Here is a 16,981-nt window from a genome sequence, read left to right on the forward strand (position 1 = left end):
TTAGGAGTTGTCCCAAATCAGTGGCTGCCCCTTCTAAGCAATGACCTAATTAACCGGAAATCACTGTAGTTCAATGCTTTGGAGACAACAGATTTTGGCACCTTCATTATGGCCAGCACACTGAAGCAGGCCATTTGACTCTGTAGAAAATTCACTTATGGTTTATGGTTTAGAAAATTTGTCAAACGCTCAGTCAAGAAGTATTTGGGTAAAATTATATATAATTAAACATTGCTTGAATAACTATAAATATGGCAAGAAACCATTTCAATTTAAAATCATGTTTTGCTGAGATTAACATTTAAACTTGACCCTGTCCATAACTAATAAGAATCAGACCAGAGCCAGGGAGCTTTTAATTTTATTTATATCTTACCAGTCAGGAACTGACAATCGCCATGAATACAATAATCTCAAATGTGAAATTGAAACATAGATCGTATGCCTCTGATTTTTCAGTCCAAATGCATATTTTAAAAATAATATTTGCAATAAAATCTTTTTGCAAATTCAATGAACATTTGACTTGATCTCTACTTCTGTTTTTACACGTTTGTTAAACCCTCCTAAAACAGCAAAATATCATCCAAGGATAACGTTTTAAAATATTATAAATCCTTTGGCCTCCCCCAAAAACCTTACAGTCATTTAATCTCATTTAAATGTTCAGAATCTGAATCAAATTTATTACCACTGGCATATGGTGTGAAATCATATACACGAGAAATTCTGCAGATGCTGGAAGTGCAAAGCAACACACAAAATGCCGCAGGAACTCTGCAGGTCAGGCAACATCATAAACAGTAGATGCTTCAGGCTGATACCCTTCTTCAGGACTCCTGAAATGTTGTTTCACAGCAGCAGTATGGCACAGAGACACAAAATGGCTAAATTGGAAAATAAATTGATAGTGCAAAAACAATAGGAATAACAAGAGGTTCCTGGACCATTAAGAAATGGCAGAGAGGATGAAGCTGTTCCAAAATAGTTGAGTGTGGTTCCTGTACTTTGTCCTGATGAAGGCAAGTGATAGAGGATGAGAGTCCTCAATGATGGATTCTGCCTTACTGAGGTTCTGCACCTGGAAGATGTCCTCAGTGGTGCAGAGAGTTATGCCCATGATGGAACTGCTCAGTCTCCATCCTTCTACAGCCTCTTGTGATCCTGCTTCTTAGAGGCTCCATACCAGGTTGTGATGCAACCAAAGTGCAACCATGGAAATATGTAAGAGCGTTTTGGTAACTTATCAATTCTGCTCAAACTCCTACATAAGTAGAGCAGCTGGGATATTTTCTTCATGGTAGCATTGATGTATTGGGCCCAAGGTAGATCAAATTTCAAAGTAAATTGATTATCAAAGTCCACATATGCCACCATACACAACTTCGAGTTTCATTTTCTTGTGGGCATTTGCTGTAAATACAATGGAATCAATGAAAGACTGCACTCAACAAGACAGATAAACAATGTACCAAAGACAACAAATACAAAAGGAAAAAAAAAGCAGTAAATATCGAGAACATGAGATGAAGAGTCTTGAAAGTGAATCCATAGTTTGCGCGAATAGCTCAATGAGTGAAGTTATCCCCTCTGGTTCAAGAGACCAATGGTTAAAGGGTAATAACTGTTCCTGAAACTGATTGTGTAAGTCTTCAGGCTCCTGTACTTCCTTTCTGATGGCAGCAGTGAGAAGAGAGCATGGCCTGTGTGGTGGTGGTCCCTGATGATGGATGCACTTTACCTGCAATAGTACTCCTTGAGAAATGCTCAGTAGTGGGGAGGGCTTTACCTGTGGGAGAATGGGCCGTATCCATTACATTTTGTTGACTTTTCCATTCAAGGGAATACAGTAGGGGCCTAAGCACACAACATCTGCTTTTGGAGTTTGTGGAGGCAATATAGTTGCCAATCTGATCTGACTGGGGTCTGCAAGTGAGGAAATTGAGAATCCAGATGAAAAAGAGGTATTGAGCCCAAGGCTTATTGATTAATTTTGAGGAGATAGAAGTATTTAATGTTGAACTGTAGTTAAACCATCCTGATGCTTCACTGTTCAGATGTTCCAATGCTGAGTGAAGAGCTAATAGCATCTACTGCTGACCTGACGGTAGGCAAATTGGAGCAGATCCCAGTTTTTTCTCATCTAGTTGTTGATATGTTTCATCACCAACCTCACAAAGCACTTCATCACAGTAGATGTAAGAGCTAATCATCGAGGCAGATTACCATGTTCTCCTTAAGCTCCTCTGAGATGTTAGTGCCCAGGAACTTCAATCTGTTCACCCTTTGCAGCACTGAACCCTCTGTGAAGATGAGTGTGTGTTCCCCTGACTTCCTCTTCCTGAAGTCCACAGTCAGTTCCTCGGTGAGTGGTGATGATGAGTGCAAGGTTGTTGCAACACAACTCAACCAGCTGATTCAGCTGTTTCCAGCAGGTTATTCTCACAAATTTCCACCATCTACAACAGGATCCTACCTTCCCTCCCCCTACTTTCTACTTTCCATACAAATTGTTCTTTATGTGATTCACTTCTCCACTCATACCTCACCACTGATCTCCTTCCTGGCACTTAACACTGCAAATGGAACAAGTTCTGCACCTCCTCCCTCACCACCATTCAGGGGCCCCAAACAATTCTTCCAAAAGATGTTACACTTCACTGTGAGTGTTTCAGAGAAATTTACTTACCATCTGTCAGGTGTTCCTGCTGTGGCCATTTCTACATCAGTAAGATCCAGCATTGATTGGGAACTGCTTCCTCGAGCACCTTCACTTCATCCACCACAAATAGTGCACTTTCCAGGTGGCCACCCATTTCAATTCAACAGCCCATTCCCATCTGAACATCTCAATCCATGGTCTCTAATGATATAATGATGCCTTACTCAGGTTGGAGAAGCAACACCTCATATTCCATCTGGATAGCCTCAGATGGCATGAATTTTCTCTAATTGAAGGTAACTTCCCACTCCCCCCAATTCTTTCTTTTACCATTCCTTATTTTGATTCCCCTTTCATCCCTTCTCCTCTTTTCGCATCAGATTCCTTTTTCTTCAGCCCTTTATCTCTTCGACCTATCAACTCACAGCTTCTTACTACATTCCCCCAGCTCCGCTACCACCAATCTTCCCCCTTTGCTGATTTCACCCATCACCTGACAGCTTGTACTCCTACCCTCCCGCAACCTTCTTTTCTGGCTTCTTCCCACTTCCTTTCCAGTCCTGATGAAGGGTCTCAACCCAAAACGTCAACTGCCCATTCCCCTCATAGATGCTGCCTGACTTGCTGAGTTCCTCCAGCATCATGTGTGTGTTCATCTGTCTCTCTTCAGAATGTTCTCAGGCATTTTATGAAAATCACTTAGGGGAATAACACGAAAATGGAAGAAAACTCTTATGTTGCCTTATTTAAAAAGAACAAATGGAGGAAGGCTTAAAGGTAGTTTCATAAAGTGGTCATTGTTCTGGTCGTGCTGAAGTCACTCTCATTGCTGCTATTGTTCGCCAGAGTGTACTTAGCTCAAGCTGAGCCACTTTGGGGTCTACAATTCCATGTTTTTCCTAAGTTTGATACATCTTTCCCATTGTCCATTGCGATCTCAGGCATCCACATTGTTTATTGCTGCACTTTATCTATATCCTGCTCTTTATATTCATTTATCCTTTTCAGCAAAGGCACTTAGTGGCTTCTCGGCAGCTATAGGTATGTCGCAACCATGGTTACTTGCTTTGAAGGATCTATTCTTTCAAAGTTGTTGATAAACCTTCTACTTCAGGAAACAAATTCCCTGTGTGAGCTGGACACCATCCAGAGTTGAGAAAGATAGGTGTCTTCCTCTTGGCATTTTCTTCACAAGCCAGTCATTGTTGCTCTACCCGTTAATTACATGCATTGATATATTAAAAAAGATATTCCACAGTGTTGTTCAATTTTTATGAACCATGAAGTTACCATTTGCAGAGTGGGATACAGGTCTCCATGAAATTCCCTGTGAGATTTGTGCAACGGTTATATTTTTAATGTGATTGTATGTTTTACTGCTGTTCTATACCATACATGCTATGTGTGCCCTGTTGCTGTGTATGACTGCGTTTTGCACCTTAGCCCCGAAGGAATGCTATTTCATTTGGCAGTATTTATAGGTATTCATGTATAGTTGAATGATAATTAAACTTGAACTTTATATCTTCCAAAAATAGCAACATATCAGGGCTACGTTTTCCATTCATTGACTTTATTCAGTGTTCCTTTTTCTTGTTAAGTTCACAATAATTCTGAATGGAATTCAGTGTCTGGTGCTGTATTTTACTTCTAGTATCTGAGTTGTACCTTGACCACTAGTTTGCAATACAGTACTTAACTGTTTCATGTACTTGAACAAGGATCTCCCATTTTTATAGCCTCTGTAATATGTGGGGCTTCAGAATCAAATTCTTGTAGATCATGTATAATCAAAGGATGGGATTATTTATTCATTCTGGATATTCCAGATTATGGTCTAAGATCTATGCTGGTATTCTTGACTAAGACTGCAATAAATTTGTTTAAGCGTGATTATATCCAACAGTATTCATGGGTAATTTTAAAATCTCACACCTAATGGTCTCTCCACTTTTGCAATTGTCCTCGTTAAAACCCTGCCCTTGAATTTATAGACTGGCATGATGGAGTGCCAGTAATTGTCAAATAATGGATATCTTTTTGTAGTCATCCATCTACATGTCAGTTGCCATTTTCCCACTTGCATCAGTCAGTAATTCATCAAGCTGAATGATCACGTTTTTTCTCTTTGCTGCATGAAGATTCTACCTTGATATAATGTTTGGCAAACATGTTGCCTGCTGAAGTTTGCCATTAACAACCAGTTTAATAAGCCCTTGTGCTGGCTCAAGACCTTGCTCCTGAAATGGCTTGGAGGAGACAAAGATATATGCATTCTGATATTTTTGTCTTTCTGCGAGCAGCTGTGTTTTTCCATGTAGAGGTGATATCATGTACAACTAACTTGGCCCTGCTGTAGGGTGAGTATATCTTTCCTCAGTCTGCAACTACAAAGATGAATTACTCTTTTTTTTTTGCTGTCAATTTCCAGTTGAACAAATCCACCTGAACTTCTACTATTACAGGGAAAATACTGTTGAAATGTTTCCAAACAGCAGATTTACTGCTTCCAGTTAATCTTTTCCCCACAGTTTGCTCACCTTCCGTCTAGGCTACATAATCTAGTATTGCAGTTTTGACTGTATTTTGCAAAGTAAGCAAGGGTGCATACCGAGGCTCCAGTCACTGCAAGCTGCACACTTAGCTTACATAGGATAATCCTATCTCTTCACCATTGTTTTGCACTCATCACCGTGGTTATTATTCATATGTATTATTATCCTGTATACCATTTACTCGTGTGCTTCATGTACGTAAGAGATTTCATTGCACTCTGGAGTTTATAAACCTCATATAATCTAATCTAACAACACCAGAAGTAAATTTGGGTAGCATTTGCAGACAGATAGTTGGAAAAAAAGGCTTGCTGAACTGTGCTGATAGTGCATTTATTTATAAAATACCGAGTTGGTTTGATTCAACGCAGTCCAAAATTGAATGCATCTTTTAATGTATCTGAATGAACCCTTATTTACATCCATCCAAACCTGTGTATAATATTATTGCAGATGTCATTGAGAACAAATCGGCTAGTCAATGTTGCACAAGAGAGATCAAGGCTAATCATATCTGTTGGAAGTTGAGAATTTTAATAAGTCAGAACAAGACAGTATACATTATTAGACTGAATAAAAGAGGAAAGCAGGCTTTGTCCTTTTTCTGATGTTAATTTGAACATCATAAGTTATGGATGTTTTTAACATCATAAGTTAAAAACAGTGATTGATTTTCAAATATGTTTCTTTTCTTTAAAGACATTTTTCTGATAAGTTTTCCTGTCAAAGTGACCCAGCTGAAGATGAAATTGTTCATTATACGCGAAGAAGATGGTGGACTGACAAATGAACAGATCACTTCTTTACGGAGGTAAGTTTTGGACAAGTGGGCACTTAATAATTAAGTCCTTTCGGGAATGATGGAAGAGATGGAAGGGGTTCTCAAGAGTGAGTCAGCTGCTTGGAGGCTTAAAGATGATTCTAATTGCTTTAACTACTAGAACTTCAAACTATTGTTGCTGCCTTTTTCCAATCAATCTTCCTTCAATGTTTTAACAGCATTTTAATATCCATGCTCAGTGTGACCTAATTGTCTTTTAATTCATTTGCATTATAGCCATCCTACCCTCAATTGATACATTTACAATTTGAACTCGAAATATGACCAAACACTGGCAAACATAGTTTATAGTAGCCACTTTTATTTAGGCAACTCGTGTAACTAATAAAGTGGTCACAGAGTGTATGTTCAGGGTCACCTGCTGCTGTGGCCCATCAGCTTCAAAGTTCAATGCATTTTGCATTCAGAGATGCAATTTCTGCACACCATTGTTGTAACACGTGGTTATATGAGTTACTGTCATGTTCCTGTCAGCTATTCTCTCTGATCTTTCTGTCAGCTTGAACCAGTTTGGCCATTCTCCTCTGACCTCTCTCATTAACAAGGTATTTTTGCTCACAGAACTGACACTTACTGGATGTTTTTTTCTTTTGCGCATCATTCTCTGTAAACTCCGGAGATTGTGTGAAAACCCCCGAAGATCAGCAGTTTCTGAGATACTGGCACTAACAATCGTTCCATGGCCCCTTAAATCACATTTCTTCCCCATTCTGATGCTTGGTCTGAACAATAACTGAACTTCTTAGCCATGTCTGAATGTTTTTATGGATTGAGTTGCTGTCACATGATTGGCTGATTTAGATATTTGCATTAATAGCAGGACAATAGGTATATCTAATTAGGTGACCACTGAGTGTACATTGTCCATCTCATGAGATCAGTAGCATTGAAGGTAAAATTTGACAGCCAATTAAAATGGGCACAAGGAATGGAATGTATAATTAATGGCTGTTCCTGCAGTGCAGGCAGTACTTGAACTGTGTATTAACCTTGCTGTTGAATGGCCGGACTTGGCAACAATGGGTGGGGGGAAGGGTGCACTAACATGAGATGGAGAGTTCTAATTAAAATAGGCCTATGCTACTGATGACTAACTTGCACTACTCTAGGGAGCTACATAGTAGCATGAACAGAGGTGAATTTGTTGTGGGATGTGATGCAGAATAGCATAGTAGATGGTGGTGGACTTTAGGAGATCTAGGCCTCATATGGAGCCAGTGATCATTAATGGAGAATGTGTGGAGCAGGTTAAGACCTACAAGTATCTGGGAGTACAGTTAGACGAGAAGCTAGACTGGACTGCCAACACAGATGCCTTGTGCAGGAAGGCACAGAGTCGACTGTACTTCCTTAGAAGGTTGGCGTCATTCAATGTCTGCAGTGAGATGCTGAAGATGTTCTATAGGTCAGTTGTTGAGAGCGCCCTCTTCTTTGTGGTGGCGTGTTGGGGAGGAAGCATTAAGAAGAGGGACGCCTCACGTCTTAATAAGCTGGTAAGGAAGGCGGGCTCTGTCGTGGGCAAAGTACTGGAGAGTTTAACATCGGTAGCTGAGCGAAGGGCGCTGAGTAGGCTACGGTCAATTATGGAAAACCCTGAACATCCTCTACATAGCACCATCCAGAGACAGAGAAGCAGTTTCAGCGACAGGTTACTGTCGATGCAATGCTCCTCAGACAGGATGAAGAGGTCAATACTCCCCAATGCCATTAGACTTTACAATTCAACTGCCAGGACTTAAGAACTTTTTTAAAGCTATTATTAATGCTTTTTGAGTTAGTGATTTAGATGCATATCATATTATTACTGAGTTAAGTATTGTATGTAATGAGTTTTTGCTACAACAAGTGTATGGGACATTGGAAAAAAATGTTGAATTTCCCCATGGGGATGAATAAAGTATCTATCTATCTATCTAGTACAGGATCGACTAGACTTTGAAATAAGCTAAAACTGTATTAGGCTTTACTTAGTGTAGTGGAAAGTAACAGAGATGGGCTCCATCTGTGGACAGCCTAGAAGTAATTGAAATCGCTTGGATAGAAGGGGGAATTGATAGCCATGGAAGTGCAAGACACAGGGACCTGGACACATGAAGGTCTTGAGGTGGCAGGAGGTAAGTGACTTAATTCCTGACACCCGAAGGCCTTTCCACAAGGTACTGAAACACTGCACCTGACTGGCTGTATGCAGTGCCAACAGTTCTCAAGGAATTCGACACTGATCAAGTTAAACCAGTTTACTAGATTGACATTTTCTTTAGCACCTTATACAGCCACTCCCTCCCCTATGGGCAAACTGTGACTCTAGTGTGGGCCTTCTACAAAATGCATGCTATTCTAACAACAGTCCCCAAAGCAGTGACAGCTGCTACCAAGAGTGACCAGGGGCGCAGGTACACGGGATCACCACCGTCTGCAGGGGCACCTTCCAGTTGCACACCATCCCAACTTGGGAGTGTGCTGTCATTCCTTCTGTGTCACTGGATCTAAACCTGGACCTGCCTGCCCACAAACACAAGCTTCACCAGAAAAACGCTGCATCTCACCATCACCTTCTCCAGAGCAATTGCAGCTGGGCAATTAATGTTGGCTTGAGCAGCAAAATGCTGATTTTTAAGCATTAATTTAAAATAAAGTGAAGACCAATAACTTTGCATCAGTGTTCCCAATAAGTGAATGTGACTTAAAACACCTTATCCTACCATGTGCTTGTTAAGTCTCAAGTACTACCCAATCCATTATAATCCTATACAACAGACACAAAATGCTGGAGGAATTCAGCAGGTCAGGCAGCATCTTTGGATAGGAATAAATAATCAATGTTCTAGGCTGAGACCCTTCATCAGGACTGCAAAGGATGAGGAAGAAGCCAAAATAATAAGGTGGGGAGGGGAGGGAGTACAAGCTGGCAGGTCGTATACAAAGCCAGGAGAGGGGGAAAGGTCGGTGGGTGGGGGAGGGTGATTGATGTGAGAAGCTGGGAGGTGATAGGTGGAAGAGGTAAATGGCTGAAGATGAAGGAAACTGATAGGAGGGGAGAGTGGACCATGGGAGAAAGGACATCAGGGAGAGGTGAACGGCAGGTGAAGAGAAGAGAAGGGGTAAGAGTGGAGCCAGACTGCAGTATGGAAAAAGAGAGAAAGGGGAGGAGGGAGAAATTACTGGAAGTTGGAGAATGTAATGTTCATGTCTTCAGTTTGGAGGAGACCACTATAAGCCTATTATTTTTCTACTAATGTTTCTCATTTAATAAAATAGAATATTATTTGCTATTTTGCATCCTTACAAATGTAGCATCTACATCTTATACTTTGTACACATTGCCAGTCATTTAAGAACAACAGCCACACCAGAAACAGAACCTGCTTGGCTACTCTTCTCTGCCTCAGTGGAGGAGGCATAGTGACCATTATTGAGATGGCCATTGTTGAATTGTGGCAGTTATAGTGTAGGGTAATGTAATTGGTGGAAGTGTACATAATCACAATAATCGATATTGAATGGAGGTTCACTTTAAGAGGCTGGTCTGACGTGACATAATTATGTGACATTCAGTTACCGCACTTTGTATTTAGGTTTTGGAGTACAGTAAATGTGTTGTTACGGTTTTTCTTAAACATAAAATGCTTCACCTTGTTTTGTTTATGAAAACCTGCATCGATAACCATGATTCTCTAGGATAATTCCAGAGTTATTGAATAGGTCAGCCAACACAGTCGCTATGAAACTGCCGGAGATTTGGGAGCAAAATGTTGTTGCTTACTTTGTACAAGCCGAGGTCCGATTCATGCTGTGAGATATCTCTGCCAACAACACCAAATATTTCTATACGGTAGTGTCTCTCAGCAACCCCACGGGGCAAGAGTGCTGAGTTTACCTGAAAACCTGCCTGAACACCATAAATGCTGATTGCTGAAAACACACCTTTTACAGATTTTTGGACTATTGGAGTCTCAGCACGCCATACAGTTGCTCTCCTTTCCAGCTTCAGTAATGCCAAGCCATCACAGCTGATGGACCACATGCTGTGTCTCCTGGGAAATTAGCATCCTATGTTTTATTTTTAAACAAATCCTCATGCAGGAAATGCCTGATCAAGTTTGCGAAGTCCTCGCTAATGCACCCATGAAGGACAATAGGGAGCTTGCTAAAATGGCTGATAGTCTACACTCAGCAAAGCAGAAGTGCATAATTCCTCCTCCTTTCTCTTCCTCATTAAGCCCGGTCAGCAGGGTCACCGAACAGACAAAGCCAGGTCTAGCCACACTAGCTTTGGTACGAATGATAGGACGTGCCGACTGTCTTGCAGCTTTGACAGTGCCAGTGCATCTGTACATGATCTGTGAACACCATGGGTTCCAGCTGCCAGGTTTGCCTACTGTCCATTACAGACACCCTTTCAGGGCAGTGCTTCCTGTGTGACAGGGGTGGTTAAGTGAGTGTGTTGCTGGCATTGCCTATTGATGAGAAGGCAAAGAGCAATGAAACCTTGCTGAAGGCCGCTGATGGCAGCAAGATCCTGACTTATGGGGCACTATAGGTGACACCCTGCTTCAGTGGGTGATGTTACACAAGGGACTTCATCCTGGCTAAAGTGGCTGGACCTCTACTCAGTGCCCAAGGGCTGTTAGTTGACCTTAAGAACTGCTGGCTTGTGGATGTCAAGGACCTTGGGTTGTTACCCTGCTCTCCCAGTAAGCTCCCCACAACGACTCTGTCAAGCACATGCATCACCGCATGTGAGTTTACTTGACTGCAGGGCGAATTTCCAAACCTCACCAAGCCCACTTTTTCCTCTGCAGTTTCAAAGCATGAAGTTGAACAGTATATTTTCACAACTGGCCTGCCAGTCCACAACCGTGTGAGTAGACTGGTCCCAGAAAATCCAGCAACTGCGAAGGCTGAGTTTGCCAACATGGAAAGACTCAGCATTGTACACTGGTCGAATAGCCCCTGGGCTTCACTCCTTCATATGGTCCTTAACTCTGATGGTGATTACCAACGCATTAATAAGGCCACCGACCTCACCACTCCCAACCGCTACGTGGTCCAAAACATCCAAGACTTTTTGACATGCTTAGCCAGAAAGTTAATTTCTTTCAAAGTTGATATAGTTAGGGGCAACCATCTGGTGCCTGTGTGCTCTAAGGGCATTCTCAAAACGGCTGTGATGAATCCGCTTGGCCTCTATGAGTTTCTGCGTGCGCCATTTGGGCTGATAGACTCCGTACTGAAAGACTTAGACTTTTTTTGTTCACCTGGATGACATACTTGTAGCCAGTACATCCAAATCTAAACACGTATCCCATCTCCGCACACATTGAGCACTTAAGTAAACACTGGTTGATTAATAACCCTGCTAAATGCCAGTTTTGATTGTCAACCATTGACTTTCTTGGCCATCACATCTCCGCAGAAAATGCGAAGCGCCTTCCATCAAAAGCAGCCGCTATTAGGGATTTTCCACAACAATAATTAATAAAATCTACAGGAATTTTTACCGGTTCATTACACTAGCTGCCGAACTTGTGATCCCCCTGTATAGTGTGCTTAAAGGCAATATCCTTAATCATGTGCTTGACTGGCCCGCGGTCATGACCAGGGCATTTGATGGTCTCTTTCTCAAACAAACTCTTTCTAATGTGACCCTACTGGTGTACCCACTCCCCAACGCACCCATAGCCATTACCACTGATGCTTCAGATTATGCTGGGGGTGCTGTGCGCCAACAGCTGGTCAGAGGCATATGGCAGCCACTCACCACCTTCAGCTGGCAGTTCTGTCCTCCCGAAAGGAAGTACAGCACGTCTGACCGTGAGCTTCTTGGTCTCTATCAGGCTGTCTGCCATTTTGCCTTTCTTCCAGACGGTCCCCATTTCTCAGCGTTCATTGACCACAAGCACATTGTGCACATAATGCCCACTTGGTCTGCGCAGCAGCTGCACCACTGGCCTACATATCCGTGTTCACAACTGATTTACGACATATCAAGAGGAAAAATAATGCCGTGACTGATTGCCTGTCACGGCATCTAGGCCGGAAAGATTCACAGAAACTGGTTGCACTAAAGGCTTTTTTGGCACGGCCTGAGGAAGAACATGCATGATTGGACTGCAGCTTGTGTAGAGTGCCAGTGGGAAAAAATTAACCAACATGTTCAGGTACCATTGACACTTTTTGAGGTCCCGGAATGATGGTTTGACCATCTCAATGTGGAACTTGTTGCTTCTCCTTCCCCCTCCTGTAATTTCACATACCTCCATACCATGGTGGACTGTACCATCAAGTGGTCAGTGGTTGAGCTTCTAGAATCAACAACGGCTGCAGATGTGGCTCGGGCATTCATCAGCCCCTGCATTGCTCAGTTTGGCAACTCATCTTGATATTTCATCTGACTGCGGTCCCCAATGCATTTCAAACCTTTGTGCTGTAATGAAACAGTACCTTGGCATTAAGCTACATCACACCACAGTGTATTCACCCACAGTCCAATGGCCTATGCGAGTGATTTCACCGCTCCTTAAAGGCTGCTCTAATGGCTTCCCTGATGAATGAGTGTTGGCATGATCCTCTCCCGTGGGTTCTGCTGAGTTTCAGAACAGTTCCAAAGAGGGCCTGCAGCTGTCTGTGGCTGAGTTGGTGTACGGGCAGCCATTACAAGTTGCCAGGTGATTTTATTCCTGATGCCATGACCACTTAGTCAGCCCCTCAATGTTAGTCCATCCTCCTCAGTAAATTCAACTCTTTTACACATATTCCTACCTCCCAACATCGCATACAGCACTCTTAGGTTCCTGTAGACCTATGTTTCACCTTGTTTGCTTTCGTTCGCTATGATGTACACCAACATCCCCTTAGGTCCCCTTACGATGGCCTGTTTTGCAATGGAATGGAGAGAAGTGACTTTTATCATAGATAACAAGGGTAAACCTGAATGTGTTTCAGCTGCTCACCTTACAGTGGTCCACCAAGATTTGGATGATTCTGCTGCCTTGCTTCTGCCATCATGTCATGATCATGAGTGTGTTAACACATCTCTGGACAAGCCAGAGGCACCTGCTGTTCCTCCACCCATGGAACATAGGGCCTGTGATGGGCATCCGAGCTCTGGACAGGCTCACAATGCCAGTTTTAGTGAATCCTGGGGGAGGAGGAGGGCCTGTGTAGGGTAATGTAATTGGTGGAAATGTACAAAATTCACAACCACTGACATTGAGCCGGGGTTCACTTTAAGAGGCTGGTCTGACGTGGTGACATAATCATGTGAAGTTCGGTCACCGTACTTTGTGCTCAGGCTTTGGAGTACAGTAGTCAAGTCAAGTCACTTTTATTGTCATTTCGACCATTACTGCTGGTACAGTGCATAGTAAAAATGAGACAATGTTTTTCAGGACCATGGTGTTACATGACACAGTACAATAACTAGACTGAACCACGTAAAAAAAACAACACAGAGAAAGCTACACTAGACTACAGACCTACACAGGACTGCATAAAGTGCACAAAAACAGTGCAGGCATTACAATAAATAATAAACAGGACAGTAGGGCAAGATGTCAGTCCAGGCTCTGGGTATTGAGAAGTCTGATAGCTTGGGGGAAGAAACTGTTGCATAGTCTAGTCGTGAGAGACTGAATGCTTCGGAGCCTTTTCCCAGATGGCAGGAGGGAGAACAGATTGTATGAGGGGTGCATGGGGTCCTTCATAATGCTGTTTCCTTTGCGGATGCAGTGTGTAGTGTAAATGTCCGTGATGGCAGGAAGAGAGACCCTGATGATCTTCTCAGCTGACCTCACTATCCGCTGCAGGGTCTTGTGATCCGAGATGGTGCAATTTCTGAACCAGGCAGTGATGCAGCTGCTTAGGATGCTCTCAATACAACCCCTGTAGAATGTGATGAGGATGGGGGGTGGGAGATGGACTTTCCTCAGCCTTCACAGAAAGTAGAGATGCTGCTGGGCTTTCTTTGCTATGGAGCTGGTTTTGAGGGACCAAGTGAGATTCTCCGCCAGGTGAACACCAAGAAATTTGGTGCTCTTAATGTCTCTACCGAGGAGCCGGCAATGTTCAGCGGGGAGTGGTCGCTCCGTGCCCTCCTGAAGTCAACTACGGTTTTTCTTAAAACATAAAACGCCTCATGTTATTTTATTTGCGAAAACCTACAATAAAGTCAAAATCGTCAAGTGTGATTGATTTTTACTCCTAAATCTTCCTTCTTGCATCCCATGTAATAACTCAGCCCAAAATTCCATTCAAAATGGAGCTGAAATCTCTCTCGGGGCTATTTTCATACAAGGTAAACCAAGAACTACATTTTGGCCTGACAGTAGAAGAAAAGCCATGTGATGAACTACATATACCTGTCTGGACACGCCCCCCCTGCTGACTGCTCCTGTGGCTCCTCCCACAGACCCCTGCTGACTCCTCCCACAGACCCCTGTATAAAGGCGACTGAGGCCTGTTGCCCAGCCTCATTCCCCAGGATGTAGTGTTGTTCATTCCTCCAGTCAATAAAAGCCGATACCTCGCTTCCTACGTCTCAGAGTGAGTTATTGATGGTGCATCAAGCCAGACAACGATAATGAAAAATATACAACTTTTACTTGACTTCACAGGCACACTTCCCAGAGCATATTCTGTCCATATTTGTAATGGAGGTAATCTTCTCAAGATAGGAGGTGCATGCAGTGGGGCACAAAGAACAGGAGGTCTGTGACGAGTGTCACCTTCAGTAATGGTAACCATAAAGGCATCACAACACTGGTGAAGCTCATTTGCTTCAGGGTAAGAGATTTGATTCTTCCCTTACCTGGCCAGGATCTGAGCCCAGAAGAACAGCAACTTTCTGATTCAAAAGTTAGAAAATGCAGTGAACATTCAGGAGGTCAGACAACATCTTTAACAAAAGAAACAGTATTAACATTTCCCTCCACACACGTCAGTGGCCTCCTGCATTGTTATTATGAGGACCATGACAAACTTGTAAAAGTTGTGTATAATTTATGATTAATTTGCTTTCTTTGTGAATGCTACATTTATTATATGTTGCTCTGTGCTATCAGTGTACCTGGTGCATTTTGACAATAAACTTCACTTTCCACTGGAGGAACAACAGCTCATCTTCTGTCTGGTCATGTTGTAGCCTTCCAGACTTGTTCTAAATTCACTTAATTCTGGTAACTTGTTTTCTCTGTCTATAATCGGAACCGGCCACTTCTGCTGCAAGGCACCCATCTGTAATATTGTCTTGCTTTCTCCTCTTTGCACGCTTTAATGCATCACATTTCTTTGTCACCCTTTAACTTTCCCTGTCAACATAGATCTCTAAACAACTGTGGCCTCAAACCATCACAGCCATCCCTGTTGTCTCATCATATCTCCAGACCCAGCCTGGAAGAAGCTGTATACAGAATAGTTCACTGTCATAGCCACCATTATAGACATTGACAAAGTGACCTACAGTATGCCCTGTTCTGAAATTCCCGTTGTGGGTGTTGTAGGTGGCAAATTTCCTATTACAGTATTGATTCCTCTCAATTTTTCCTCACCAGTGCTCAGGGCAAGAATGCTCCCTAAACAGACGAGATGAGCATATTTTCTTCAGTTTATCTTTCTGCATTATGTTTTTACTATCCTCCTCTGTTCTCCAGAAAATATCCCTGTTCTGCATGTCCTCAGCACCTTCTCCCATGCTGCAGTGAAGGGAAACCTCCAGGTTCACAAAAGGTCCTTCAATGTTTCCTCTGCTACTGTCTGTTGACTTTGGTTTCTTGAAACAAGCAAAGAAGCACTAAATGCTAATGACATTGGTGAAGTTTGACCACATCCATCCAGCCTCATGGATGCTGCTTCAGAGATCCAGTGGGATTTGTAACAATTGGGAGACTGAAGGGTTGAAGTAAATTGTGGATAAATCAGGTGGGGCTGCTATTTCTAGTTGACTCAAAGAGCATTAGTTAACTCCTTGGGTTCATGTAGCAGCTGAATGCTTCTGTTTTTAAAAAAAAAATTCAAAAAGAATGATCAATGTATTGTGAATTCTGAATTAATTAAAATTCATTCATTGACAAACCTGGAGAGTTTGAGTTACAAACCCCGAAGCATAGCCATAGATCATCACACCCCTATCCTCATGGAACAAAGAGCCCTTTTCACTTGATACATTTATAACTGAGAGTATTAAATGGAATTAATATTCTCCCCTCCCAACCTGGACAATCTGGTAGTTATTATCAAGCATTATCAATTCAATCTGCTGAGGGTATCTTTCTCCGTCGTCCTGGTTGCAGTCATCCTAGGCAGATGTGGAGCTGGAATGGAGGAGCTGAGCGCCATAATCAACACAAATGAGGAAACACACCCTGAAGTCTTCTCGATTACCGCAGACCACTTCAACCAGGCCAGCTTGGCGAAGTCTCTGACAAACTTACCATACCAGCCGGAGCCTGCATTTTGGCAAGTCCAATTACCTTGCTGTAGTTCTACTCCCAATATGTAGGCAGAGACCCCAGCACCAGTGGCGAGGACAGGGATGCTAAGGTCAAGGGAGGTGGAAGAGTGTTTAGGGGACTGTTTTGAGGAGTGGGCGAGACCACATTCAGGCAGTCATTTTTGGATCTGACTGAATATGCCATGACTGTCACCGATTTCATTGATATCTGTGTGAGTGAGTGTATGCAAAGCAACCATGTGATATTTGCCTCCGAGGCTGATATCAGAATATCCTTGAAGACAGCAAACCCTCAGAAAGCTTCAGACAACGTTGGTGTAGCTGGCAGGATACTGAAAATTGGCTGGAATGTTCAAGGACATCTTCAGCCTCTGCTGGAATAGAAGGTTCCTGCCTAGTTCAAAATGGCATTAATCATACTGGTGTCTGAGAAGAGTAGAGTGAGCTGCCCAAACTACTATAAACCTCTAGCC

General features: G+C 42.7%; 1 protein-coding gene across 2 annotated transcripts in view; it reads left to right on the plus strand.

Moving 5' to 3' along the window:
* LOC140735980 (uncharacterized) overlaps nt 1-16,981 on the plus strand; it is a 143,778-nt gene that overhangs the window by 55,294 nt on the left and 71,503 nt on the right. For both annotated transcript variants that reach the window (XM_073061620.1, XM_073061621.1), the window contains exon 9: nt 5,917-6,028. In XM_073061620.1, coding sequence (XP_072917721.1) covers nt 5,917-6,028 — 112 coding nt within the window. The remainder of the gene's footprint in view (nt 1-5,916; nt 6,029-16,981) is intronic.

This window comes from Hemitrygon akajei, chromosome 11 (assembly GCF_048418815.1).
Source record: "Hemitrygon akajei chromosome 11, sHemAka1.3, whole genome shotgun sequence".
Taxonomy (NCBI): Eukaryota; Metazoa; Chordata; class Chondrichthyes; order Myliobatiformes; family Dasyatidae; genus Hemitrygon; species Hemitrygon akajei.